The sequence below is a fragment of the Podarcis bocagei genome (genome assembly GCF_964188305.1).
Source record: "Podarcis bocagei genome assembly, chromosome: 7".
NCBI classification, from domain to species: Eukaryota; Metazoa; Chordata; class Lepidosauria; order Squamata; family Lacertidae; genus Podarcis; species Podarcis bocagei.
The window spans coordinates 40,458,996-40,486,359 of record NC_138132.1 but is presented as its reverse complement, the minus strand read 5'-3'; the positions used below and the strand labels follow the sequence as shown (position 1 = coordinate 40,486,359).

General features: G+C 44.0%; 2 protein-coding genes across 2 annotated transcripts in view; one reads left to right on the top strand and one right to left on the bottom strand.

Annotated features, from left to right (window-relative positions):
* Positions 1–1,982: 1,982 nt before the first annotated feature.
* KCTD19 (potassium channel tetramerization domain containing 19) lies at positions 1,983–23,316 on the bottom strand (the record flags this gene model as incomplete). The annotated part of the gene is made up of 16 exons (XM_081202128.1): positions 1,983–2,133; positions 4,147–4,248; positions 4,615–4,769; positions 5,943–6,137; positions 8,319–8,919; positions 9,549–9,654; positions 10,684–10,767; positions 11,541–11,683; positions 12,925–13,022; positions 14,672–14,832; positions 15,399–15,621; positions 15,793–15,924; positions 16,364–16,555; positions 19,772–19,922; positions 22,460–22,765; positions 23,134–23,316. 16 exons carry the CDS (start codon positions 23,314–23,316, stop codon positions 2,020–2,022), a joined length of 2,946 nt encoding a protein of 981 aa, XP_081058254.1. The 3' UTR covers positions 1,983–2,019.
* LRRC36 (leucine rich repeat containing 36) overlaps positions 23,276–27,364 on the top strand; it is a 26,792-nt gene continuing 22,703 nt past the window's right edge. The window contains exons 1-2 of the mRNA XM_081202132.1: positions 23,276–23,384; positions 25,510–25,632. The gene's annotated coding sequence lies outside the window, so the exon portion shown is untranslated. The remainder of the gene's footprint in view (positions 23,385–25,509; positions 25,633–27,364) is intronic.

Below are 27,364 nucleotides of genomic sequence, written 5' to 3'. Positions count from 1 at the left end.
CTTTTGACTATTGTCATCACAAGATCTGACTAATTTTCCTTTTGCAATTCCATATGGGTAGCGATATTTTGACATTATGAAAGCATCTGTACAATAGAGGAAGAACAGCATTTTAAACTCAACTCTTTATTTTTTATGTGAACTGAAAGGAAAGTGAAGTGGCTTTGCTCAAGTTTAAGTGGTTTTGAGTCTGCTGACATGTGTTATAAAAATTAATTTAGCCCAATAAGGCTGATGGCTTTTCATCAACACACACGAAAGACTGAGCAAAACTATTTCCCCTCCCTAGGTTTGCATAAACAAAATGAGAAAGAGAGCGAGAGGAAAATATTTTGAAACATCCTTCCCTGCCTTGCTCCTGCTCCTCAGTACTTCAAACCCAGGTTGACTGGGCAGCAGCAAAAATAGGTATCACAGGTTGGCTGTAGGGAGGCTTCTCTGAAAGTGCAATTATTATGAAACATCTTCTTTATTATATTATCATATTTAAACTGTGCAAATAATAAATGCAGTGTTAAAAAAACATATCAGAGCCCTGCCTGGACCGTTCCTTTCAGTTGATTCTCTAATACCCTTACAAAACCATCTATGGAAGTAGCTTATGCAGCAGGAGCCAGGATTTCTGCCAGTGGGTGGCTTGGGTTGGACTGATGTGCAGGGGTGTGGGGAAGAGAGAGAAGAAAAGGCACACCTATCCACTCTGAGAAGAAGCTTCAGCTGCAACCCTTCCGTACACACTGGGAGTAAGTCCCATTACAGTCAGCTGAACTTACTTCCGAGTAAGTTCCTTTCCCTTCCTTTTCCAACAAGCCTTTCAAGAGAACATTTTTATCCCAGTCTGCATATGCATTGGACCTGAACTTCTTTCTTATATAGGTATTTATGGGTGGTGTTTTTATTGTTCATTCATTTCAGGAGTGATCCATTAATGAAATAAATATAGACACTGAACACAGCAAGCCAGCAAATTCATTACAATACCATGTGTATTGCCTATAAAAGTGAAAGGGAAATTCCAGAGTAAAGCCCTTGTGTGAAAAGTGTGTATGTGTCGTAATCAGTCCAGCTAGAAAGACACCCAAACAGGTGGCCAGTTGTGACATCAGGCCAAGTGTGCTGCAGCTCTGCCCTGTAAGACCATCAAGGGGACAGGCCAGAGCAGGGATGTTGAAAGAGACTCCACCATGAGGCCCTACCTGTGCCTTGGAAGGCTCCCATGAAGCAGGAGAAGCCAGACATAGGCGCCGACTCCATGGGGCTTGAGGGGGCTCGAGCCCCCTCAAAAAAATTTTTGGGGGGGCTCAGCCCCCCCAATAATCTCGGGCGGGCGCCCTTCCAGCAGAGCGCCGCCGCCGTCCCCCGCCTCCTCCCCACCTGCTCCTTCGCCAGCCAGCCAGCCGCGCGCCCTAATCGGAGAGCCCCGGCCGGAAATCCCGCGAGAACAGGGGAATCCCGACTGGCCACACCTCCCAGCCAGCCAATCGGCTGGCTGGGGGGCGTGGCTTGCCCTATTTAGGGCCGGAGCCACTTTATTTGCATATTCATGAGCTTATTTATTATTCATGAGCTTTCCCGGGCCCCCCCAATATTTTTTCTAAGTCCGCGTCCCTGAAGCCAGAGGGGTGCAGGTGGCCTCTTTGCAGCAGGCTCACCCAGGCAAGAGAGCAAGCTGCCCTTTTTTGAGGAAATATGGGACTTGGGGGCTTGCTGGAGGGATGCTGTCTGCCCTACATCCTGCTGCAAGTAGGAGGGGAGAACTTACACGCTGTCTCTTGGTCCTCTTTCACACATTACACAGAGCAACTCACTAAGGTAGCAGAATTCAGAACTATCACTTCAGACAGCAGCGCAGGCAAATGAAGGCCCCTGCTCTGTGGGCAGAGAATTTAGCTCTTCTCCCTGTGTGCCACTTTAATACCCCACTAAGTTTCTACATGGCTCCTGTTGCCAGTTAAATAGATACACATGAAGGGAGCAGCCGATTTATCTGGACGGAGGAAACAAAGAATTTCAGTTTTATTAAGGTTTCTGTAAATATTTCCCTATGGCAAAATGAGAGAGTGATTGAAAGTAACCTTTTTTTATCAGCAGGTCAATGCAGCAACTGTACTTCCACGCAAATGGCAGAGTAAACTGAAAGGGAAAAACAAATAGGCTAGCAACAGCTCAAGGAGTGGCAATGACATTCCCCCTTCAGGGCTTTGTTGTTGAACCAGCTGCCAAACACTCAGAGCTGAAGCAGAGGCGCTTTCAGGGTAGTGCAACTGGTTCAGCCATGCTGCAGGGGGCGCCACAACAATGCTGTAGAACAGAGCGTGAGAGGTGGGGGGTCAGTAATTTTTAGTGTCATACAGGGTGCCACTGAAATTTGAGATCCCAAAGCATCACTGGCTGAAGTGTGTGTGTCCAGATAGAAGGCCACCCAAACTCCTCAGGAGACACATGCTTAAAATTTAGAAGTTACTCCCTCCACTGCAGGTCAGGATTAAAGATGGACTTGGGCATGAAAAGGTTGAATGCAATTTAGTAATTGTGCGCAAACATCTTCAATGAGGCACAAATCCAAGGTGATTCCCTTTGCTTCAGAGGTATTCAGACTCCCTGAGAATCAAAAGTTATTCCAAAACAGTCTGTGGCAAAGCAAACCGGTCCCCCAAGCATCAGAACCACCTCAAAGCCTTGGAAGGGTGTTTTTACTTCCCATCCAACTAATCTGATACATTTTGTACCTCAACGTCTGCAAAAATGGGAAATGCTAGAGAGGGTGGAGGGGTGAGGGAGAGGAGTCGATATGCAGTTCTGTTTTGAATTGGGAAATGCTTTTACTGGAGCTATTTTTTACTTCCAATCGCAAGTGCTTTTGGGAGGGTCACAGAAGAAACAGATCTCAAGCCGTTTCTCTGCTCTTTGCGGCTGGCTTTGGCAGCATTCAAGGGCCCTGTGGCTCCAAGAACAGCTTGAGGATCACAACTAACAAGGAGATGGTATCTGTCCCCACTTCCTGAACCAATGTCTGCCCTCCACAGCATCTCCCCAGGAACACTGGTTAGTGGACAAGAGAGTGGACACTCCAAGATGTGGATGGTCCAGCAGAACAACGGGCTTACTGGCCACCTTCTCCACCTGTTCCACTAGCTAGCGCACGGTGGTCCAGCACACAGCCCTTGAGGCTTTTTTTGGTGGCCCTCAGCAACATTTGACACACACACATACCAGCCCTCATGCCACCTTCCCAAAACCAGGTAAGCAAGGCACTGGGCTTTGAGGAGGAGGCATGAGGTAAAGGGATCCTTAAAAAAAGGAAACTTTACATGTTCCCTGTTGGGTGTAGTGAAGGGTTAACCTTCTATGCCTCGTGCTTGAGGAGACGGGCTTACACGGGAAGTAAGCCAGGACATGACGTAAACAGCTTGGTATGCTGTGAACTGAGTGGAAATCGAAAGCATTCAGTTCAGCCGCTGCAAAGAGAGAGAGGAGGCAGAGAAAATGCAGCTACAGACTGATGGCTGTTGTGGACTGTAAATACGCTATTTTGTTTCCAATAAAGAGATATTGGGATAGAAGAAACGTCTGGACTTATTTACTGCCCTTTCGACACACAGACGCTGTGTAATTCTGCTAATTGCTTTACAACCGCTCCAAAGCCACACTGCGTAAACAGAAGCTACAGAGGCCCACAGGGGAAGCGTGGCTGGGCACCAAACAATAAAGCAATAAATCTATTGAACATTCTCCTTGCCAAAATAAAAAAACCCTGCACCCATTTACCTGACATTTAGACTTTCAAATTTCATCCAATTCTTCTAAGAAATAAAAGTGACAGACATTTGTTGATGCTGTCTTTTAAAGAACACTCATGGTATAAAGTAAGCACTCCGTAAAAGTGAAATCCTAAACCAATTTGGCAGAGTTCATATCCTCAGAATGAGCTCCTATGCCTGCAAATTTCACTCAGCTCTGCTCAAACATTAACCTGTTATCCAAGCTGACACTGTGGGTTCTGAGGCTCTCCCCCCCCCCCACAGCCCTTCTGTTCAATCAAATGGAGGAAGTCACAAAGCAAGCAGCAAGAGCCTGGTCTTTCTGGGTCAGCAGCAGTCCCTGTCCTCCGCTATGAAAGGAAGCAAATCAATAGTTCGCACTTACTTCAATCCATTTCAGTAACTTCTCACAAGCATGACTATCTGCTTTAAAGGGTGCCACATTCAGCAAGTCAGCCACAAACTCCTTAGCTGTGATCTCTAGGCTCTGCAAGAAATGAGGGCACACAACAACCATTTTCCAAAGCCAACTGTGTAGAAGAGCAGTTAGCAGGGTTGTGAGGGAGGAGGGGAGGTGAAGGACCAGGACCAGGCAGGCAGGAATGGCTGCAGGATTCCACTCTCTTCTGCAGAAGCCTTAGAAGAAGGGAGACATGAGGGCAGGGCAAAGCTTATTGCCTTTTGGTGGTCTCCAAATATTCCCAGAGCTCACAGTCAAGCTGTTAGGCTAGGAAGGAGGTCTCAGCAGGTGATATGCCCTAGGTGAGCAGAGCTTGTGCCAATAGGCCACATGGTTTCGGGATTGGCACCCAAGACCTCTATAAACCCAAGAGCAGCCATGTTGTCTTCTTACCCACAGCCTCTGCACAAGCAGCTCGACTTTGGCAGTCATTTTCTTGGGGTCCTTCTGCCTTATGGAATCCAAGATGACATCGGTGAGAAAGCAGTGGCACTTTCGGGCATAAAAAATCTCCTCTTGTGACAATGGAAAGCTCAGAAAGACAATATCTATAAGCGGAAAGAATTAGGGAGTGCCATCAACACCCATTTCTTTGCTAGACCTTCAGTGTCTCCCTCAATCACCCTCTTGAGTACAAAAATGGCACCGCCTAGACTGGATCTTTGTTTGGCTTTGGGGCAATTTGTTTCTGACTTGGTGGCACCACCTGCCATGATTTCTGCCTGGCCCTGTAACTCAGTGTGGCCAAGGAGTCACATCCTTGGTTCACCACAGATCCAGCTAGTCACAGCACAACCCACAAGTATTCTAGTGCCACTGCAAAACTACCCAAGGCAAGTTGGAATTGTGAGGAAGAGGGGATCCTGTCAATTTTTTTTTCTCTCAGTTTTTCAGTTTTAAATTCGGTTCTCTATATTTCCTTATCTGTTTGTAAAAAAATAAAAATTCAACAGCATTGTAGTGTGAATTTCTCCCAATGCATACATTTCCCCCTAATATTTTTGCAAAGCAATTTCCCCTACTATAAAGCATATTTCTATGTTACTTTCATTTTTAACTAAAATATGAATTTAGGGAGCCATTTCTCATATTTTAGTCAAATCTTTGCATGGTGCTGCTGCTATTGTGTCCCTCCTTAAATCAAACCGCAGCCCAGTCGTGGCTCCTGACCCACTGGTTGAAGACCATTAATCTAGCATAATCTTCTTGAAGACAAAGCTGTTTTACTCAGCAACCCACACTGCTGACTGATGCCAACAATCCAACCATGTGGGCATCTAGAAGAGAACAATTGCAGCAGCATATGGGGCCTAGCAGAGCAGGTCACTCTCATGGGACTTAAGCAAGATGCAAGTTCCATGACATTCACTAACCAAACTGCCCAAGAAGAAAATCCCAGATACACTGAATAGTCTCACCAAATTGTATTATTGGACACAACTCTATACAGCTCAGAGCTAGTCTCTACTTGTAGCATTATTTGATGTTCAAGAAAAAACCATTTTTTTCTTGAACTCAACAGGGCAAGATCTTTGTTACGGGAATGGTTCCAAGAGTGGGAGCTTCTTGCCAAAATATACAGTAATTTCTCATTTTGCAAGGAGAAATAGTGAAGATTCTGGGTACAGAATCGGGGGGTTCTATTTTTCGAGGGTGGAGTCCCTCCCCCCCTTTCCCTTCAGCCCTGCCCCTTCTTTATATCTCCTTCCCATGCCCAGTACCTTTGGCCATGGGGTGTGCTAAGCCACTAGCTACTTTCATGTCCTCCAGGTGTGTGCTGTAGAGAATGCTGCTTTCATGAGATGAGCAGGAACCATCACAAGCCACAATCGGAGGATGCTCCACTTTAAGAATCAAGCCAGTGTCCCCATGGGGCTCATCCATGATAGCACTGCTGCTTTGTTCAGGGAGTGTCCCTGGGCAGAAATGGGTAAAAATTGTTAACATGACATATGTATTGGCATATAAAGAGTTATCAGATGTTGCATCCTGACTTGCATCTACCAATGGAATTTAGGAAGTCGTATTAGACATGGAAGGCAAAGAGGCACCATTCTGTGGCCAGTTCTACACTCCATGTATGCCACAGCATGTGCACAACTCTTTCACATTCTCTCTTATTCACTTTTTTCCAAATTAAAAAGTGCCAGGTGTGTAACTCTTCTCATAGGACAGTTGCTCCATCCCTTTTACCTTTTTGGTACCTTTCCCAGTGCTTCAATATACTTTTTGAGGTGCGACTAGAACTATACACACTAAGCCCATGGTGGTTTCACCATGAAATTGTACAATGGCATTATGATATTTGGTAGTTTTATTCTCAATCCCTTTCCTTATCATCTCTAACGTGGAATTTGCCTTTTTCCATAGCTGCTATACACTGAATCAACACCTTCATCAAGCTGTCCACTACAACCTCAAGGTCTCATTCTTCATCAGTGACCCCCAGTTTTGGTTCTATTTGACCATAAGTGAAATTAAGGTGGGGGTGTTGATCCCACATGCATCAATTTACACTTGTTTTTAATTTCATTTGCCATTTTATTGCCCATTCACTCAGTTTTGGGGTTAGGCTAAGCTATGAATTGGTTTCCTTTTACAGCTCCTCTCAAGCCTCTTCTATTCTAACACTTTGAACAATTTGGTACCACCAGCAAACTTGGCAACCTCACTGTTCATCCCTAACTCTAGAGTGAACAAAGTAAAACACACAACCCCCAGTCACAATCCTTGGTGGAGCCCACTTTCTACATCCCTCCATTGGGAGGCCTATCCATTTAGTCCTCCTCTCAGCTTCCTATTTCTTAACCAGTTACTGATCCATAAGAGGACCTCTCTTTGGGAACAGCTGACTTGAGAGACCATCTTGCCCCTCATAGCGGCCCAGCATAGAGGCACTATGAAGGGCACCACATGATGTTTTCACAGGAAACTCAGTGTGTCTGCACCTTGGCCTGGAGCTCCTTGCCTATTCATATTAAGCAGGCATCACCAGTAGTTTCTTTCAATTGCCAACTTAAGGCACACCTGTTCACACAGGCCTTTATTTATGCTTCACCATCCAATTCTTGACTCTTTTTATGCTGTTTGATGGGTGTGTTACGTTCTTCATTGTATGAGATAAAAGCCCCTAAAATAAATAAATATGAAGCTATTCAGATATGAATAGCCCAGTCCTGAACAATTCAAGCAACTTTTCACGGCAAAGTATCAGCTAAATAAGCCCTCTATGGCAACCGTGGAGCTTGCATGAACTTGCAGAAGCCTCGGAACAAGCAGAACTGACGAAATAGCTAACCTTCCTCTTTCTGCATACAAACGCTAGAGACTTAATCCCTTAAAGATCCCTGCAACCAGTTCATGGAACTCCATAAGCAATTAAAGAACAGATCCTGCCCAAGTGGGTTTTCGAAACAGCAACATCACAGAGGCAGATGACTTGCAGCTTCTATCTCTAATTGTTCAACACAGAGCAACAATCATGTAGATTTTCCCCTTAGATGCTCCTTGCAGGAGAAGAAGTTAATCACTGTTTTCCTCTTTCGTTTTTTCTTTTTATAGCACTGATTTCTGTCACTTATATTCCAGTCTTCATCCAGCCTGCTTTATCAACCACAGCTCTTCAGTACCAGGGAGTGGTCTCCACGGTGCCAAAGAGGACCTTTTGGAACAATTGTGTCAAAGGCCCCAGTCATCTCACTGTTCCACAACGAAATAAGAGCCTCAATAGGATCACTTGCTCTGCCCATTGAAAAATCCCCTAAAGCCATCAGCCTCCAAGAGTGGACCAGCAGAGGCCCCCCACCGCTGAAGACAGGAGTAATCATTGCAAGACCAAACTTCACCATGACAATGAGATAATATCCACCCCACCTGCTTCTACACCAACCCTTCTCCATCATGAATAAAGAGGTGATTGATCACTAACACTACATGTCTGCTGAACAAGAAGCCATTATGTATAGACAGAAGGGGCAAGGAGAAAGGAAAGGTCCCAGCAACCCCTGCTTTTGGGGGGGGGAGAGGAGGGCACTCCTTGTTCCTGACATCCTCAGAGAGCGCTAATTTACAAGCATCAAATTCAGGTGTTCACTCACCTTTATCTCTCTCTTTTTGGCCACTCAATTCCTTGTCTGCAATATTTTCAGCCACTGAAGAAACCTCCTCAGAAATGCTTTGTCTTCCAATCTTGACAAGCCATGCCTCAGAAGCCGGGATGCCCAGCAGGCACTGCCCAGCTTTCGGCAGCTGCCCATTACTTGTGAGCTCAGGACTGGTGACCCCAAAGCAAGTGGCTGGTGGGAAATTACAAGGTACTCTCCTTTCAGGCTCTTCAGCCACTTTGACACCATTGGATGTTCCCACCTGCTGGGCTTCACTGCACCGATAGTTCGCCATATCCCATCCCTGCACTAGGGAAATGAGCTTCTGGATGGGAGTGTCTCTGTTTTCCGGTTTTTTGCTTAAATTGCCTTTTGCTCCTCTTTTCCTTTCAGGCTGTCTGAAACAGCAGGAACTGTCCCACCCATCTGTGGACTGGCTATATCCATCCCAGTTATTTCTTCGCTTTGATCCCTTGGTTGGGGAAATGTGGGGGGACTTTTCATTCACTCTGTCTCTTTCTTCCAGGTCTTGTGTATTTCTAGATATATTCCAGCTATTGGCACATTGATCTAAATCCACAGCAATATAGGAGTGCTAAAAAAGAAAAGAAAAGGGAAAAATTCCATTACAATTCTAAGATAGAGTGTAATTTGGCAGCGTCAATGTATCCTGTTTTCCAACTGCTTTAAGTTCCCTGCTTTTGAGTTTTGAGTTCCCTTAGAAGCAATATAACAGGATTCTGTTATAATTTTATGAGGTGTGGCAGCTGCTTTTGTATCTTTGGAGGGTGAATAATAAATTGGGCTCTTTGAGAAATGCTGAGGATTATAGAACCTTCCAGAAATGATTGGGAGAAAGTTAAGACAGTTAAACATTAGAGGTTTGTAAGGTACACTCATTCTAAACCACAGGGATGACTGCCAACTTGGACGGCCTTAAAAGAGGGTTAGACAAATTCATGGAGGGTAAGGCTATCAATGGCTACTAGCCACAATGGTTATGCTCTGCCTCCATGGATGGAGGTAGGTTTGTTTCTGAATGCCAATTACTGGAAACCATTGGAGGGGCGAGTGCTCTTGTACTTGGGTCCTGCTTGTGGGTTTCTTACAGGCATCTGGTTGGCCACAGTGGGAGCAGGAAGCCAGACTAGATGGGTCAGTGGCCAGATCCAGCAGGCTCTTCTTATGTTCTTAATGATAACACTGAGTGAAGAATAACCTTACATTTTGAGGCTCTTCACCAGACTCTTGTTCTTTCTCTGGCACTGCAATCTCAAGACTTCTAAATGGAAAAGCAGCTCTTTGAGCTTCCTGTTGTTGCACCCATAACCTGTAAATAAAACAGTTCACATTACAAGAATCATCTGTGAAGTCAGCCATGGCTCTGGAGGTAGTGTGCCTGCCTCCGTATTTAAGAATATTGCCTGCATCTTCAAAATGTATTAAAATGTAGACACTGGCAAAATGGAGGGGGAAAGTAGAAATTTCAAGCAGTTTGTGAGCAAAAGCTAGAGGAAGAGGAGGAGGAGTTGGCTGTATCAGTTCCTGAAAAAATGAGACCTTGAGAACTTAGTGGATAGTTTGATGAAGATGTTGACCTAGTCTGCTTCAGCTGTGAAAATGATGTATTCCATGCTAGGAATAATCAGGAAAGGATTTGGAAATAAAAGTGCTGATATTATAATGCCATCATCTAAATCTATGGTGCAACTGAATTTGGAATACTGCGTACAGTTCTAGTGACTTCACCTCAAAAAAGTTATTGCAAAGTTGAGAAACGGGTGCAGCATTACTCCCCTAAGAGGCAAGGTTGTAATGTTTAAGACTTTTTAGTTTGGAGAAAAGGTGAGTAAGAGGCAACATAATAGAAGTTTATAAAATTAGGCATGTCATGACAATTTTGTGTCAATACTGTGTATTTTTAGCAGTAATTTGTTTTAATTTGTACTGTGAGCTGCCTTGGGTCATATACTGCAAGAAAGTTGGAATATGAATTACATAGATCAAGAAATCTCTCCTCTGAAACCTCCTCATTATACTGATGCCTTCTCATTCTTAAAAGCAGGGGGGTTTTGCGCTTGACAGTGCTGATGCAACAAACATCCCATTCAGGAGGTTGGCCAGGGGGCGGGGTTGGATAAAAGACTGTTTCCTACCAAACTCCCCACCCCTGCTTAAAACTGCTTCCCAGCTGTTTACCATTCAGGGACAAACAACTATAGGGAAGGGGCTCGTAGATGTGCTTTGGATTGCTGTAATTCTGGCCTATCGTCCACCCAGAGGGAGTTCTCATGCCCCCTGAACATCACTGGTTGATACGTGATTTTTAAAAGATAAAGGAGAAAGAAACTGAGGATACCTGTATGTGTCATATTGATGAAGAGCCTCGACAAGAGAAGGGATCTGATACGCAGCCACTTCCTGGCACAGCAGAGACCATTCTCTGACAATTAGAAACAAAACTCAAGGCTTGTTTATGCAAATCAAGTGCGCAGAGAGCCCTGTCAAACTTTGTAAAAACATTATTGGCAATAAACAAGACTGTGCAACTCAAATACAGGTGCTCTAAAAAGCGTGTTGAAGCTCATGTCTCATCTTAAAATATCAGGGTGGCACATGTTCCCTCAAGAGCTAACAGGTTTCTCTTTCTTACACTCTGCTGCAAACTCACACCAAATCTTGGGTGTGAGTCAAAATGGAACATTGGCTATTTACTGTGAAAGTCCGCACTGGCCCAGTGTGTTGTTATATCTTCCACCCACTATCCAGATCAGGCGGGATCACATGATACAGCTGAAGAGACTTGAGCAAACAGAGGAGGCTCCACCTCAGTTCCTTTGTAGTGCCAAGCTGGAAGCAGAGTAGATGGAAACTGGCACCTCCACAGGACAGCACTACATGTATCCCTCACACAGCACCAGAATATGGACTTTTATGAGAAGTAGCCAGCATTCCACTCTCTGTCTAATAGGAAGGAGGCATCCAGATGGGGCATGCCTAGGCCAATTTCCCTTGATGGATGGCACTGAATAGTGGCTGTGAGTTTAAGATTGCCGGAGGACTTGCTGCAGCCCCTCCACCCAAAGACCACTTCTGCCAAAGCATAAACTTCCAATTGACAAAGCCCATGTGGCTGTCCTGCATTGGTTGAGAAGGCTGCATTAATCATGACCTGACCATGTTAGGAACACAGGAAATGGCAACCATTTCACTTACTTAAATTCTGAAGGCAAGAAGAGTTTACCAAATCTAAGGAAGTTAAGAATGTGTCGAAAAATTTGTCCATCTCCATGGATGAGGAGAGCCTGACCATAAGTAATCCAATACACCTTTTTGCTATTTGACAGCAGCTCTGGAAACTGGCAAAAAAACAAACAAACCAACGCCATAAAGAACAGAAGCACAACTTGTTTAAAAGAGAAAGCAGCCCTCTTTTGCCCACACTCACCCACAATGAAACAACCCTTACAACTTTTCTACTCCACAAGGAAAATGTATTATTATAGGTTCTGGGTGCCAGAGTTTGTGAGCAGAAACCACTCATAACTCTTGGATTTAGTAAAAGTTATAATTAATCAAAGTTTGATTAAACTGGGCCAAACACAGGAAACCCTGGATTTAGTTAGGCTAATGAGTCAAGCTGAGCCATTAATCCATTAAGAAGGCCAATAACACACACACTCTGGGCCCGACAGAAAATAGCGAAAGCCTCTCCTTGAGGCGAGATCTAGCAGAGACAAAAGTCCAGAGTTTCAGGAGGGAGGGGCAGAAATGCTGTGATCAATGAGGTAAGTGAACAGGAAAAGTGTCCCTCTTGCAAGCTGAGGCAGCAGGGATGGGTAGGCTAGAGCATGAGGCAAGCAGTCCATTTTATGCTGCAGAGAAGGTCAGACAGGATGTTGGAGTCTCTTGGAATATGAGGCTGCAGCAATGGGAAGAACAGGAACCTCTTGGGATATGAATGTTCTGTGCTCTCTCAGTCTAGACACAGGTTGTATATATGTGTAAATAAAGCATGTACTGTAGAGGTGTGAATTACCTTCAGTTTGTGTGCTAGTCTGTAACACTATTATCAAGTATGCCTGCAAAGTCCCAGGTTTAATCTCCAGCATATCCAGTTAAGGATTATTTGTATGACATGAAGCTTTCTTCCTTGTAGCTTTCTCTGGCTGTCTCTCCAGAACTATCTCAGGCAGAGAAGAGTCTTCTCTCATCACCAGTTAATTAACCCTTTAAACTGAAGATGGTGGAGACTAAACCTGAAGCACTGGAAAGCTGCTGGGAAAGTAAAGAGCACCAAGCCAAGCAGGCCAATGATCTGACTTGGGATAAGGCAGCTTCAGGTGTTCATATGAACTATTCCACTAGGATGTAGGGAGGGGGACATGTTAAAAGATGCCCATAGAAAGCAAGCGTGTGACAAGGTGAGCTCAGAACCTTTCATGCTAAAACGCTAGCAGAAATGAAGTTTAGTGCCACCTCCCACAAGTATGCTGATACAGTTCAGTGCAAGCACCTAGGTGCTTTTAGGAAATTGGCCTGAAGGTTCAGACTATCAAAAGGCAAGAAAGGCAATGTCACACGTTCTTAAGAACTGTACCTTCAGTAATGTTTGCAAGTAAGTTGCGTACCAGTGACTTCCAACATACACTTTGACAATATGATGGAGTGAAAAGACTGTTAGTCCTGCTGCCCAGCCTGCATGTGAAAGAGAAACAGAATGCAATTTTAAAGGCATTGCTGCTTTTGTCAATGTGGTGAACACCCTTGATCCACAAAATCCCTCCCTATTGCAAGCTCATATACAAATGTTTTGCCCATGCAAGGAGCTGCAGATAATCTACTGAACTCGAAAAGCAAGTTTTCAAGCAAGTTTCCCCACCATTTGCCCTTAGAGCAGGGCAGTTTTCAGCTGGCCCATGGGCAATGACAGCCATGCCAACCTACAGCTCAGCATTCATGCACATATTGCCAATTACTCAACATAATGTCATTTTTTGCTCACTTCTATTAATGCTTACAAAGACTCCTTTGCAGTTGCAGGTCAAAATTTGCTCTAGTCTTACTTCAGCACACTGTGGCAGAAAGTTTATAACTAGATTACGGAATTAGATCTAGCCAGTGTGCCTGATTCCCAATTCTACCACTGTGGACCAATTTTGACAGCAGTAAATCACCTGACATTAGGTGTCTGCCACCTGCCAAAGTTCAAAGAAGGTCACTGTAACCACCAATCAGCTGTGAGAATGCATTCAGAGGGGCTCGCTGTAACCACTGATCAGTAGTTACAGGGAGCCTCTTTGAACGAATCCAAATGGAACATTTTTTCCTCTGCTTGTGGGCTTCCAAGAAGCATCTACTTGCCCACTGCGAGAAAAAGATGTGAGATTATATGCATCTTTGGTCTGATCCAGCAGGGTTCTTATGTGTAGAAAGTTGCTGCATATATGTGCAGAATAACTTCAGTTTAATCATCACAGTTGCCAGCTATCACTTACATCACTTGCAGACAGTGGCGGAGCTTCAAGCTTCGGCAAGGTGGGCGGCGGAGAGCAGGTGGAGGGCATGGCTGGCGCGTGACCTGGGGGTGTGGCGCCCAGCACAGGGAGGGGGCAGCCACAATGGCACCCCGCCAGGATAGTGCAACCAGGGGTGGTGCACTCCCCCCGCACCCGTTCCTCCGCCAGTGCTTACAGACAGTCCACTAAAGTCCATACTTAGGTTGCTGTTTTTTGCAGATTATCTGAGGTTACTTGTACACTGCAATAATCTGATTATGCTGAAGTGTGCATGTTCTTGGATATAATGCATATTGCTCAGAGAATGTATAATAGCTCTCAAGATATGCACAAAACATGCAGTGTACACAATTCTGCTAAAATATGCACTTTCTTTGATGTGTCTTGGAGATTATGCATATCACCTGGAGAATGTGCCAAATGCTGACAAGATACACATATTCCCCGAGGCCTCTTGGAGAATATGCAGTGGCTTATTTTTAAGCATTGGGGTGTGCTTAAAAATGGCAGACTGCCTTCACATCCCTACAGTTACATGCAGTTATATACTTTTGTGTGGAATTCTGATTGAGCTGCTATAATTGTAAAGCAGAGTATTATGGACATAAAATGCAATGATATTCCTTATAAAGTAATTTGCAATGTTAGTGACAATAAACACATTGTGGGGAATGACTACTTATTTTGTAACAACCATTGGTTCAAACTTAATGTTTCATATTCTGCTCTTTTATAGCTTCAATATTCCATGTTGTTCATTACTAAAAAGACATTGTTCCCTCCCTTAAAACTCAGTAAGAAGGGTCAAATTAGTAACAGCTGACTTACCTTTTCCCATGGTTTCTAAAGGTGCCTTTTGTTTTAGATAAGTTTTCAAGGCATCCTTCATTGGCTCATATATGATATCCATTTGATCCAAATAGGCACAGAGTTCAGGAAGCTCAGACATCTTCCGTATAAGTGGGAGTCTGCAAGTGCCTAACCAATTCCTTTGAATAAAAGGGGGAATAGACTTAGAAGAAATTACTTTATCTATTTTTTCATTTTTTAAAAAGATATCCATTTGATTTCTTTCCTACTATTTTGGCTACACATGGATTCTCTCCACCACCACCCCAACTCCCAATTTTATTTAAATCAGATTCATTAGACAACTAAGAGAAACTTCAGTGTGCCTAAAACCTTCAATTGCAATTGTGCACCTGAAGAACAGTAATTAAGGCTGGTGGAATGCAAACATGGTCAAGAATCATATAAATTAACCATCAAACAAACAATGCCATCAAAGTACACGAAAGTAAAACCAAATAGGTGTATGGTCAAATGTATTAAGATCAAAGCATTTCCCTACATATTTTGAAGCCACCAATGATTCCCCTTTTTTCTAGGGGCACAGCAATTCCTCAAAGACCCAGTCATGCTCTTGTCAATTTCAATTGAGAAGCTCCTCTCTTTTGAGTTTGAGCATAGTGCAAGGTCAATTATCCCATCTCACCCCAGTGGTCTTAGGCACACTAACAGCTAATTGGCTCTGCTTTGGTGCAAAAAGACATACATGACATGTTGAAAGAGAACTCCGTTCCCAGATATATAGAGCTTGTTCCCATCCAGGGTACTCTCCATGTGAAGCTGCCCCAGAGCAGAGTCAGGATATTTGACCAAGAGACCAAGCGCCATTGGGAACAAAGGGAGACTTGCTGCTTCCTGAACAGCTTGCGGCTTCTTCATGGTGCTTTTCACAACGCCTTGAAGGTCAGCTGTTCCCTCTGAGTAGATTCCTAAAAGGGAAATGTACAAATGAGAAATGAACAATTAAGAATCCTGATTATATTTTATACCTCTCTTGACTTTCTAATCCAGTGAAAGTCCCATGGCCAAATCCCCGTTTTATTTTGAAATCTATTAATATAGAGATGAGTTACACTGAAAGATGCAATTAAGAACCACACCAGGGTTCCTCTTGTAGGTCTTCACTGCTTCTGTGACTTCGGGGATCCCCAGTGCCTCAGCCTCAACCTCCAGAGCATCCATGTTGGAAAAGTTGTCGGGCAAAAGCATCTTCTCTGAGCGAAGAAAATTAGCTAGAAATTATAAAATGAAAAACACAAAGATGAGCCCAGAGTGTAGCAAGACCTCAACCCGATTCTCTGAACCTGCTCCCGTAGGTACTAGCAGAACACAGTGCCACCCACCCCCAGTTCATAGAGTTGGTCCAGGAGGATACTGTGGTCAACAATAATTGAAAGCCGCTGAAAGTTCTAGCAAAAGCAACAGGGTTGCACTCCCATGCACCACTCTCTTGAAGGTTACCCATCAGGGCACCAAGACCAAAACCAAACCTGAACCCACATCCTACTCCCACATATTCCACTTGGCCCAACATGACCTGTGGTTCTGAGACTGCCTCTGGTAGCATATTAGTAGTAGAAAGGGTGTTATAATAATTTTAAAAATGAAATAGAAGGAAATGTTTATTTGTTGCCTACTGCTGCTGCTGTCTTCCTCAAGGAAAAGGCTTACCTATGAAGCGAAACTCGCTGCTTTCACATTCTATCAGCACAGCATTGTCAGACAGCCACAGCAAGTTGTCATCATTGACCAAGGAAGGATATTTTTCAACCATGTCTAGTGGCACAAAGCAGTAATGCACTTCTTCTTCAGTATCTAGCAACGGAGTGTCCATTAGTCCTAGGGGGACTTTCTCATGTAATCCTAATAGGGAGAAAAAGTGAATGTCAGCAAGGAGCTAGGAAGACCAGAGACAGCAGATAAAGGACTAGAAATCTGAATCCAGAGCCTGGGGTCACACACACCATACACTGAAAGCACATGGCTTCCCCCAAAGAATCCTAGGAATTTTAGGTTACCCTTCATGGAGCTAAAATTCCCAGCACCCTTTAGCAAACGAGTTTCCAGGATTCTTTGGGAGAAGCAATGATCTTTCAGTGTTTGATGTACCGTAAGTGTGATCCCAGTCTACACACAACATCCCATGCAAATAGCACCAGCTGTTGCAGCTGATAATCACTAGGAATCCCAGCAGGCTAGGAAGCAAGCTCAACCTTTTTTCCTTGCTGTAGTCCTGTGGGAAAATCCTCATCTGGAGCTGGTATTTGTAACTGAGAAGAAATTCTCCACTGGTGCAAGCAGGGGAGCAAAAATTCCAAGCTCATGATCATCTGTGCTGGCTAATGCTATTTGCATTTTTTTTAGACCCAACAAATTAAATACAAAGAAATAGTTGACCTCACATGGTTGTTGATCTTCAGCAAGCTTTGGGATTATCTATGCCAAAAGATTAGCCTGGGTCATTGTTAATTAATTAATTTATTTAATAAAATTTATACACCATTTGATTTAAACAAAATCCATAATACAGTTTACAAATCTGAAGTATATTTAATGGGTATAAACTCAAAAAGGGAGTAGTGAAATCTTAGTAAATGTGACAAAGGAATTACCGTATTTTTTGCTCTATAAGACTCACTTTTTCCCTCCTAATAAGTAAGGGGAAATGTGTGTGCGTCTTATGGAGCGAATGCAGGCTGCGCAGCTATCCCAGAAGCCAGAACAGCAAGAGGGATTGCTGCTTTCACTGCACAGTGATCCCTCTAGCTGTTCTGGCTTCTGAGATTCAGAATATATTTTTTCTTGTTTTCCTCCTCCAAAAACTAGGTGCGTCTTGTGGTCTGGTGCGTCTTATAGAGCGAAAAATATGGTAAAAATGAAAGGAAATAAAGCTCTGGCACCTCAGAAGGGAATCACTGCCATTCTAAGAGAACAAGGCAGACCCACTCTGGAAGAATGGCAGATGAAGGTGATAGACTATATGGGACTGGCTGAAATGACTGGCAGAATCCGTGACCAGGGGAAAGAGACGGCGGATGAAGATTGGAAGAAATTCAAAATTTATCTTAAGAAACATTGTAAAATTAATGAATGCTAAAATGTCGAGGTTTTAGAAAAAAAAGGGGGATTACAGCTGTAAAAGATTAAGTAAAAGAAAAGAATAAGGGAAAAATTTGATAAAACCAAGGGCTAGGATTTGCTGAAACAAGTTTGGAAATTGGGATGTAGAAAGGGGAGGTATGGGGAAGTCGGCGAAGTAAGGTTTAAGAAAAAAGGGATATGAAATTATACATGTTTGTTTGTGTATTTGTTTGTTTGTAGTGTGTTTTGTTTGTGTTTATAAAAACTGTGGGAAACCAATAAAATTTTTTATAAAAAAAACAAGAAGGCAGAAGTTCATTGTGAGCTCCAGCACCTCTTTTTCTAGAAAAATAGCACTGGTTATTATAATCTCATTCATATATATATATATATATATATATATATATATATATATATATATATATATCACACATTTTCTCTCTCCTTTCTTATTACCAAAGTACCCAGGATGATGTACCCAGCTCGGTAAAATGTAGTAAAAATAATATATAATATATAATATAAAAAACAGATTGAAAACAGTTAAGAAAAGAAAGGCAAGTAGTAGTAACAATTCAGCTGAAAAGACATCTGGGTAAATAAAACACTTGACTTTGCTCAATTACAGGAATATGTGCCAGTGACTCTAAGGCAGTATCTGTATAACAGACCCAACTCTCTGTTGTCAATGAGCATCAACTTTCAGTTCAGCCTCCTACCTCTAGGGGACAAAATGAATCTGGTCTTGTGCCTTGCTGCCTTTTATCATGCCTCTGGGACCAAAAGTGACAGGAACTTGGTTTCCATTTGGTTTCTCAGGGGATGTTTCTCACAAAATTATACAAATTTGTATTAAGAGTTTTGTCACAAACAACTTAGCAGTGTGCATAAGTTCAACTGCTAATTTCTCTCCAGAGGACTTAAAAAACAAACACACCACATTCAGCGCCTTCACGGGCATGCTACTTATCCTGTCATAACCCAGACAAGTGAAAAATAAAGCAAGCCTCATTCTAGAGCAAATGACCCAAGGGGCAGCACTCTAATTAATGTCAGGCAAAAGTTTATTAGGAGGAAGAACAGTGATTTGGAATGCAGCCAAACAATTAAACATCAACATCAACTCGTTTTATAATCCTACTGAGATATGTGATTGTAACTGAAAGTGAATGACTGTAATCTGCTCACCTAGCCACCTGGGGTTGCTTCTGAAGGTTTGGTAATACAGCTGCTAGGCTTAATTGGAATGAGCCATTGCAAGCATCTTGCACCACTAGTCCTCTCCTGTAAAGCCCTTCTTGACGTAGGGCCAGGGTACTTGAATGATGGCCCGTCCCCTCACCTGCCGCTACACTTACATCTGCATTGGAGTTCCTTCGCTGGGTTCCCCCATCATCTGAGATATGGCCAGTTGCTATCAGCAAATGGGCTGTTTCAGCAATGGAGCCTGGTTTTGTTTTTAATTTTACTGAAGATTTTCTTGGGTAACATAAGTACATAGTGTTTCAGCTTTCAGTTCATAGAGTCCTTTCTATGGATCAGTTACATTCAATGTGAAACACTAATAATGTTATAGACATTATGAACTGGTCTCTCCCCCCCCCCCAGAGGCTCACTTGGTGACCACTCTGAAGTTGTTGTGCCACCAGGCAAAGGCTTCTTTGTTTTCCTAGGTGTTTATGCTTTTTGGCTGATGCTTTTATAGGGTTGCTGCTTTAAGCTTATATTAATGTATTCATATGATGTGTTATTAAATATTATATTTTAGGTAGTCCTGTTAATGTATCTGAGGGGTGGGGAGATATAAATAAGCAATGACTGAGTTTGCTTGGAGTCCACGTCTCCTGGGCTTCACCCGCACTCCATCCATGGCATCATGTGGGCTGAATGAAGCCAGGGGAAGTTTATAAAAATTATCCAAGATGTTTGCTTATGATCACTACAATTGTCATTTTGGTCCTGTCTAACCTTAAGTAGTTGCTTACAATGGACTTTTACCAGTAAATGTTGGACTTTTAAGCGGAAATTCTGAAGGCTTGCTGATACATTTTCGCGTTCTCCAGTAATTCATAGATGCTCTTTCAGCTATTGGTATATCCGCAGGACGGACACGTAAATTATGTTTTCCTTCCTTCAAATTGTCTAAGGTCTGTTAAGACAGGCAAACATCTCTTAAGCATGCATTTTCATTATATTTAAAAATAATAATAGGAGCGTTAAAAGAGGAGGGCTGCAATACAGCATGGTGCGCATAGGATACTGTCCTTCGGCACTGCCCTCAATGTTGATTGCTTCAGGACAAAGTAAGAGTTCCTAAGCAATGCAAAGCTTAAAGTTTTTAATAAGCCCGTGGTCGTCATCATCAATGTAAGCGCTATTCTAAGCTATATGATGCTATTTTCAGGCTCATAAAGATGCTTCCCTTTGGCAAACCTTTTATGTGCTTCTGTTCCCTCATTAAGGAGGGACTAAGGAGGAAGAGGGAAGGTAGCTTCTCTCCCTTTTCCTGAGGTGGCATCTGGAGAGGCTCAGCTAGGGAGGCTTCAGAAAAACACAAGAGCCTTGCAGCTGGCTCAGCCCAGAGGGCTAGCACCCTATTTCCATAGTGGCCAATCAGATGCCCCTATAGGGAGTCTGCAAGCAGAACCTGAGTGCAACAGCAGTGCTCTCCCACTTATGACTCCCAACAACAACTCAGGTCCTGCTTAGCTGTCCACTCCTCTTGTCATCCAAGTTGGTGGCCATCACCACATCTTGTGGGAGCGAGTTCCATAGTTTAACTATGCACTGTGTGAAGAAGGGTGTAATTGCAACAAACAGCATTACAGGTTATCAGCTCAGCAAGGTAGGCAGTGGAACCAACTTATTTTTCTGTCTTCAGGAGAAGCCTAGGAGGAATCTGCCATAGATGTTTTTAATAAAGGGCAAGTCAGACCTGTGAAACCTAGCAAAGATAACCTATATCCTACTCAGAAGTGTAAATTACTGTCAACTCAGACAGTTCATGGCTGACCCATTATAACCTGTCATAAGGCTCATCCAGACTTCCTTTTGCACTGTGCATTCCAGGCACAGGTCCACACTTTAAAACACTGTGTCAGAACAGTTTATTTTAGTCCCAGTGCTTTATCTGGGAACACTCGCATTTTACCACTGAATTGGAGCAAATGGCAATACAGTATGTGGAAAACCTGATTACTGTTTGTTCCAATTCAGCGGTAAAACGTGGGTTTCCCCAGGGAAAGTGCCAGAACAAAAAACAACAGTGCTCAGACATGCATCTTTAAAATCCAGACCTGTGCCTAGAAACACAGCACAAAGGCAGTCTGGATGAGTCCTTAATGAGGGTACTGAGTAATTTAAGAAGGTGATGAATCAGTGTTGCTGTCCAATTCATTGTGCCTTGTAGGAAAAAAACAGCTTTAAGTAGCCCTGAAGCTCTTCATCAACCAGCTTGCACCCACATGTCTATTTGACAGGTCCCACCCACACTTGTTGATAGGCATTCTTCCCTCTCTACGTTCTCCGTGATGCCTCATGTGAGAACAATGCCAACCTTTGGTCTTGGTGCCTTCCGTTTCATTGCCTGAAAGTGAGACAGGCAAGCAGCTGAAGACTGAGGTGGGTCTTGTAAATCCTCATCACCTAGGTTTGGTTTAAAACACTGACACAGGAGGCACAATCCACTGAGAACTTTTCCTGCCCAGTCTATCCGCTTGAATGAAATGGAACTTATCTCATGCATAGAGGATGTAGAGCTAGAAGTGGAAAACTCAGGATGGGGAGGGCTCATGCTCCATAGTACGCTTAGGACTTGCAGGGTCCTCTTCAGAGTCAGTAGGAAAGTGGGGAGGGTGATCCCACAACAGACCCATTAGTGAAGCAGGCATAAAAAGGCCTCCAGATGGGCCAAGCCAGGTATAAATAGCTTCTGCTTTGGCTTCTGCCTAGACAAGAGAAGAACTCCCAGTTTACTGTTCTCTTGGGCTTCTGTTTCCCTGGACTTCAGGCTCCTCAATCTAATTGCCTTTGCTCCATCTGCCTCAGTGCTTTGATTGCCGGCTTGAATACATAACTCAGATGTAACACTGAACCATGGCTTGGCATGAGGGAGGCCTCTCTCCTCTTGCATGCAGATTCCTTCTTTTGTATTCTGCTTGTCATTCATCACACTCTACCCAGACATGAAAATTAGCAAACCCAGTTAGCCACAAAACCAGGGTGTACAAACTCACACTGGGATTCAAATCATTAATGTGAAGAAAATTATTAGCTGTAGTTTGCCAGTCCAGAAGCCACAGCAGCTTATGGCTGGCAAAAAACAGGTAGTGGGAAAGAACCCAGTTGTAAGATGAAGCTGGGAGCACGTGAGTTCTCATGGAGCTCCCACATTCTAAACCCATGGTTAAGCCTAACTTGAGCTGTTGCCTGCTTTGGCTTCTAATTCTGCCAAGGTTTTTGTACAACTGACACAGGCAGTTGCTTTCCCAGCCAGACGGAGCTGCACAACCATCCCTATAAAGTGTTCCACAGTCCAAAAAGGACAGTTCCAGGGCAGCCAGAGAAGAAACTACTGTTGTGAAAGTTGTCTCATTAAACTGGGCTCTAACTTATCAGCCTTTTGACAGCTTACATCTTATTTAGTCAATAGAGCATGTTCTCAACCACAGCCAGGAAAGGCAGTACCTGCAATAGTGGGGTCAGCTGCAAAAGCATGGCCTGCTCGTACAGCAAATTCAGTTCAGCACAGCTGGAGAAGGACAGCTTGGAGGTGTGCAGGTAATAGTGGACATGCCTGAAGGTGTAACCATCTCTGTCAATGAACAGGCGCACATTTTCATTCTGAGTCAAAGCCGAAACCTCTTTCCAGATCAGAGAGTCTGGAAACTGGGCAATTTTGCTTTTGGGAACTGAGAAGCACCAGCCTCCGACATTCAGGTGAATTAGCTCTTCCTCAGAAGATTCAGCTTCAGAAACGATTTCTGATTCTTCCTAATTGAAAGGTGGGGGAGAAATCAGTACAAGCTCAGAGCAGATCCTAAGCCTTTAAAATAACCACACCCCTGAATTCCCCTCCCCCACCCACTCTTTTTAAATCTATGTTAAAAAGAAGCCTCTCCGATAATGCTTCGGATCCGAGGATGCTGCCGAGTGCGGGGCAAGGAAGGATGCATGCTCCCCAGCTGCACATGCTCAGAGACGCTCTTTCCTGGCGCTGAAAAAAGGCGGAGAGCGCGCTCCGTGTGAGGGGGGCGTGCGTAGAGGAAGACCTCCCTCGCCCCCGGTTCCAGCCCCGCACAGGGGGCCCATTTGGGGTTTCCGCGCTCTCTGCCCTGCTCTCCTGAGGGGATCCCCTTTACCATGTTGCTGGGCAGGCGGAGAGAGGGGCGGAGGACCATCCTGAGGGGACGGGGCAGAGCGCCCAGCAGGGCAAAGCAAAGGCCGGGCGGCGGCGGCCGCTCAACGGCCTCCTTGGCTCGCGGCCTTCCGCCGCCGCCGCGCGGTGTTTGCCGGGGTTGCCAGGCAACGCGCGGCGGCCTCATGGCGGTGGCGGTGCCGCTGAGCGAGGCCTGGATTCGCCGGCAGCCGGCTCTGCGGGGGCTACAGCCAGGTACTACTGACCGCCAGCTAGCGAGAGGCCTGGCCGGGGGCGCGCGCGAAGGGGCCTCCTCGCTCGGTCTCCCCAAGGAGCGCCCCCCACCCCAGCGCCGCCATGGGGCAGCCTCCCCGGCCGGGCGACCACGGCTACTTAGGCCCAGCCAAGCTCAAGCCTACTTCCAAGCCTCGCTGCTTCCAGAGTTAAGGGACCCTTCGGTCACCGGGTGTGGATATTCTGCACATGCTCAGGGGCGCTTCTTTTCATAGCCTGGCACCGTCCACGACTTCATTAGAGCATTCGGACGTTTCCAGGGAAGGCTGGCCGGTCGGGAGAGTAGTGTGGGGTAGGAGGCATGTGTGAAACAGAACTAATTCCCCTGAACTTTTGTTCCATGCGGAACGGCTCCCTTTTTTCTTCTGGCTTCTTCTCTTGTCCCTCCGCCCTGGCGAAAACTTCTCGCTATAAGTGCGCGAAGGAGAGGCGAAAGTACTCCGCGGTGGGACCTCAAGAGGAGGACTCAGAGGGGGACTGAGTGGGGAGAGGCTTCTTTCGGGGACGGTGGTGGTGCGGGGGGTGGTTGGGGGGCTGGTCCTTGGAACATGGCAACCAAAGTACCTTGCTGAGTAGCACGAGGTCACTTCAGGGATTTTTCTGCAACTCAGGTGCACTGAAGCAAAACCAGGCTAGGGTGAAGCAGTAGCTTTGTTTTGTTGTGAGGGGATCTTACATAACAAGGGAGATCCCACGAGCCTTCTACAGCTTTCTGCCCTTGGCACCAGGTTGGGGAATTTAATATTGTTAAACCTATAGCAGCAAATTCAGTGCTTCCTTAAGCCCACTCAATGTGTTGGGCAGATTGCCTGCCTCCCTTTTTATGTTTTTAATACTATTTATAACACACTCTTCTCTCTCAAAGCAGCCAGTCAAAGCAGCTAATAAAAGTACAGTATTAAAAAGAAAACAAAGATAAATCGTTTTTTGAAAGAAAGAAAAAGAGAAAGGAAGAAAGAAAAAGAGAAAGAAAGAAAGAAAAAGAGAAAGAAAGAAAGAAAGAAAAAGAGAAAGAAAGAAAGAAAATGCTAGATAGTTTGTGTTTACACTCAAGAGAATGGAATCTGATTTGAAAGAATTGCTTCTCATTTTCTAAATGCTCATCAGAGGCAGACTCAGGGGAGTTTGACCAGTTCGTTCACACGGTGCCTAGGGGGCACTGCAACTATTATTTCAAATGGTGCGGAGGAGGTGCTAAATTAAATATTGAGACCCCAAGGTCCTCCGCTGTTCTCATCCAAACCATCTTTGCCTCTAGATAAACTGGTTCTGTAGGTTTTGAATGGTTACAAAAACCTGTTTGATTAGAATAAAAAAAATTCTTCCAGTAGCACCTTAAAGACCAACTAAGTTAGTTCTTGGTATGAGCTTTCGTGTGCATGCACACTTCTTCAGATACACTGAAACAGAAGTTGCCAGATCCTTCTATATAGTGAGAAGGTGGGGAGGGGTATTACTCAGAAGGGTGGTGGGAATGGGAGATTGGCAGATAGCTGAGATGAGCCTGTTGACGACTCTTAACGACTGTAATAGGTCTTACAGGAAAAGGCAAGGGGTGAGAAGGTGAGAAATGGCTTAGTCATGTATAATGGGATAAGAATCCAATGTCTTTGTTCAAACCAGGTCTCTCCATGGTTTTAAGTTAAAACCATTATTTTGACTATGGCAGACCAACACGGCTACCTATCTGTAACTGTTCGATTAGAGTTAACAGTGCATAAAAAGAAACGTTAGTGCACCATGGAAGCTCTTCTAAAAGTATTTTCTCTATCCTAAGAGATCCTCCTTTGAATGCTGCTTATGACTTGTGTCTCTTGAGAGTTATTTCTTTATTTTTTTCAGTTTAGTGCCAGTTTGCACTATTGTTTTCTACCACAGTGGGGTTTAGGGGTTGCAGCTTAATAGGACTCATACTTGTGGATGACAGCAACACACTTTACATCTAACACCCCCCCACACACAGTCAGAATATACAAAGCTAAAAGAAATCAGATAAACAAATTTTCTGATATGTGAAAAACTGCAGTTTAAGAACTGTAGGAAAGACCAAAACACATTTACAAGTTGCCATTTTTTTCCAGAACAGGTGGAGTCCATCTCTCTGCAGGGAACCCATGCAGCCAAAATTGTCTCTCTTGGAGATGGCCTGAAAGCCTTTAAAAACCTTCAGTCCTTAGATTTGTCAAAGAACCTGCTTGCTTGTCTAGAGGTGAGTTCTGCGGCCTTTCATGGTTGCTGCAGGATAATCTATTGAGAGATTAGCTCTTCTTTCCCAAAAGCCAGAGCCTGGGATGCTCCTGAACTGTGAAGCCGGTAATTGTGGTGATGAATGATTCTTGTTTCCCAAGTGGAGGAGCTTGGTATTAGTAAGAGGCATCTCACCCATATACTTTCCTGCCTCCACATGTCTAATATGGTGTGCTAGCATCTCAGTCTTGGAAGTGATGTACACCTAAACTGTAGGCTGCAATCCTAAACCTGCTTACCTGGGAATAAGACCCAATGACTGCATATGGCTGCATAGACATGGTTAGGATTGTGTTCTTTCTGCCCTGGATGGGCAGCATTTAGACTTATAAAACTTTTTCAATTGCCCTGTGGAAACTCTGGCTCTTCCTCTCTTACCTGTTGCATGGCTGTGGCCATGGAAACAGGGGTTCTCTCCCAGCCATTCTCTCAAGATTTTGCAGTCAGGTATGAGATACTGTTATAAAATTAGATAGAAACCCATTTAACATTTAATAAAGTTTATGTACCTACACCTATCCTCTATATAATGAGTTATGTATCAATGTATGCTTTTATTTCTTTGATATTTTGAGTTCTATGCTATGTGGACTTCTTTGCCCCTTGCCTTTCTTTTTTCTTTTTAAAATTTTATTTATAGTTTTCATTTGTATACATTTCAATAATTTTACAAAAATCCTAACATTTCAAACAATTTGACTTCCTTCTTCTTTATGCGGTTCCTTAAATTTGTCTTATCATTTCCTGCATATTCTAAATTAACTTAACTTATGCTTTAATTCTATATTCTTTTTAAAACTGCAGGTTATTATAATAATCCTGCCAACGTCTTTACCTGTTTACAAGTTGTTTGTAAATATTCAATCAACCATGTCCATTGTATTTTGATCCCCTGTCTTTCTAAGTGCTGTTTGCATAGTTTAGGAGCAGAATGTTTATGTGCAAAGCATTTTTTACCTTGAATCTAGGAAGCTATAGGGATGGGATGATAAGGACTATTTTGAAGGTCTGGTTGTCAATAAAACAATGGTAAGTAGGTGAAGCAGAAGTCCTGAAGCTCCAGAGTATTGTGGTACATGAGATAATAGAGACAAGAAGATAATGAAGTGGAGCAAGACAGTTTTTAACTCCTTGATCTGTGACCTCCCTTTATTCTATGAGCTAATGCTTGTACAAGAAGATCAAATGTATCCATTCTTAAGGAAATCAGCCCTGAGTGCTCACTGGAAGGATAGTAGTAGATAGGTAGCCGTGTTGGTCTGCCATAGTCAAAATAAAAAAATTCCTTCCAGTAGCACCTTAAAGACCAACTAAGTTAGTTCTTGGTATGAGCTTTCGTGTGCATGCACGAGTGTGTATCTGAAGAAGTGTGCATGCACACGAAAGCTCATACCAAGAACTAACTTAGTTGGTCTTTAAGGTGCTACTGGAAGGAATTTTTTTATTTTGACACTGGAAGGACAGATCGTGAAGTTGAGGCTCCAATACTTTGGCCACCTCATGAGAAGAGAAGACTCCCTGGAAAAGACCCTGATGTTGGGAAAGATGGAGGACACAAGGCGAAGGGGACGACAGAGGATGAGATGGTTGGACAGTGTTCTCCAAACTACAAACATGAGCCTAACCAAACTGCGGGAGGCAGTGGAAGACAGGAGTGCCTGGCGTGCTCTGGTCCATGGGGTCACGAAGAGTCG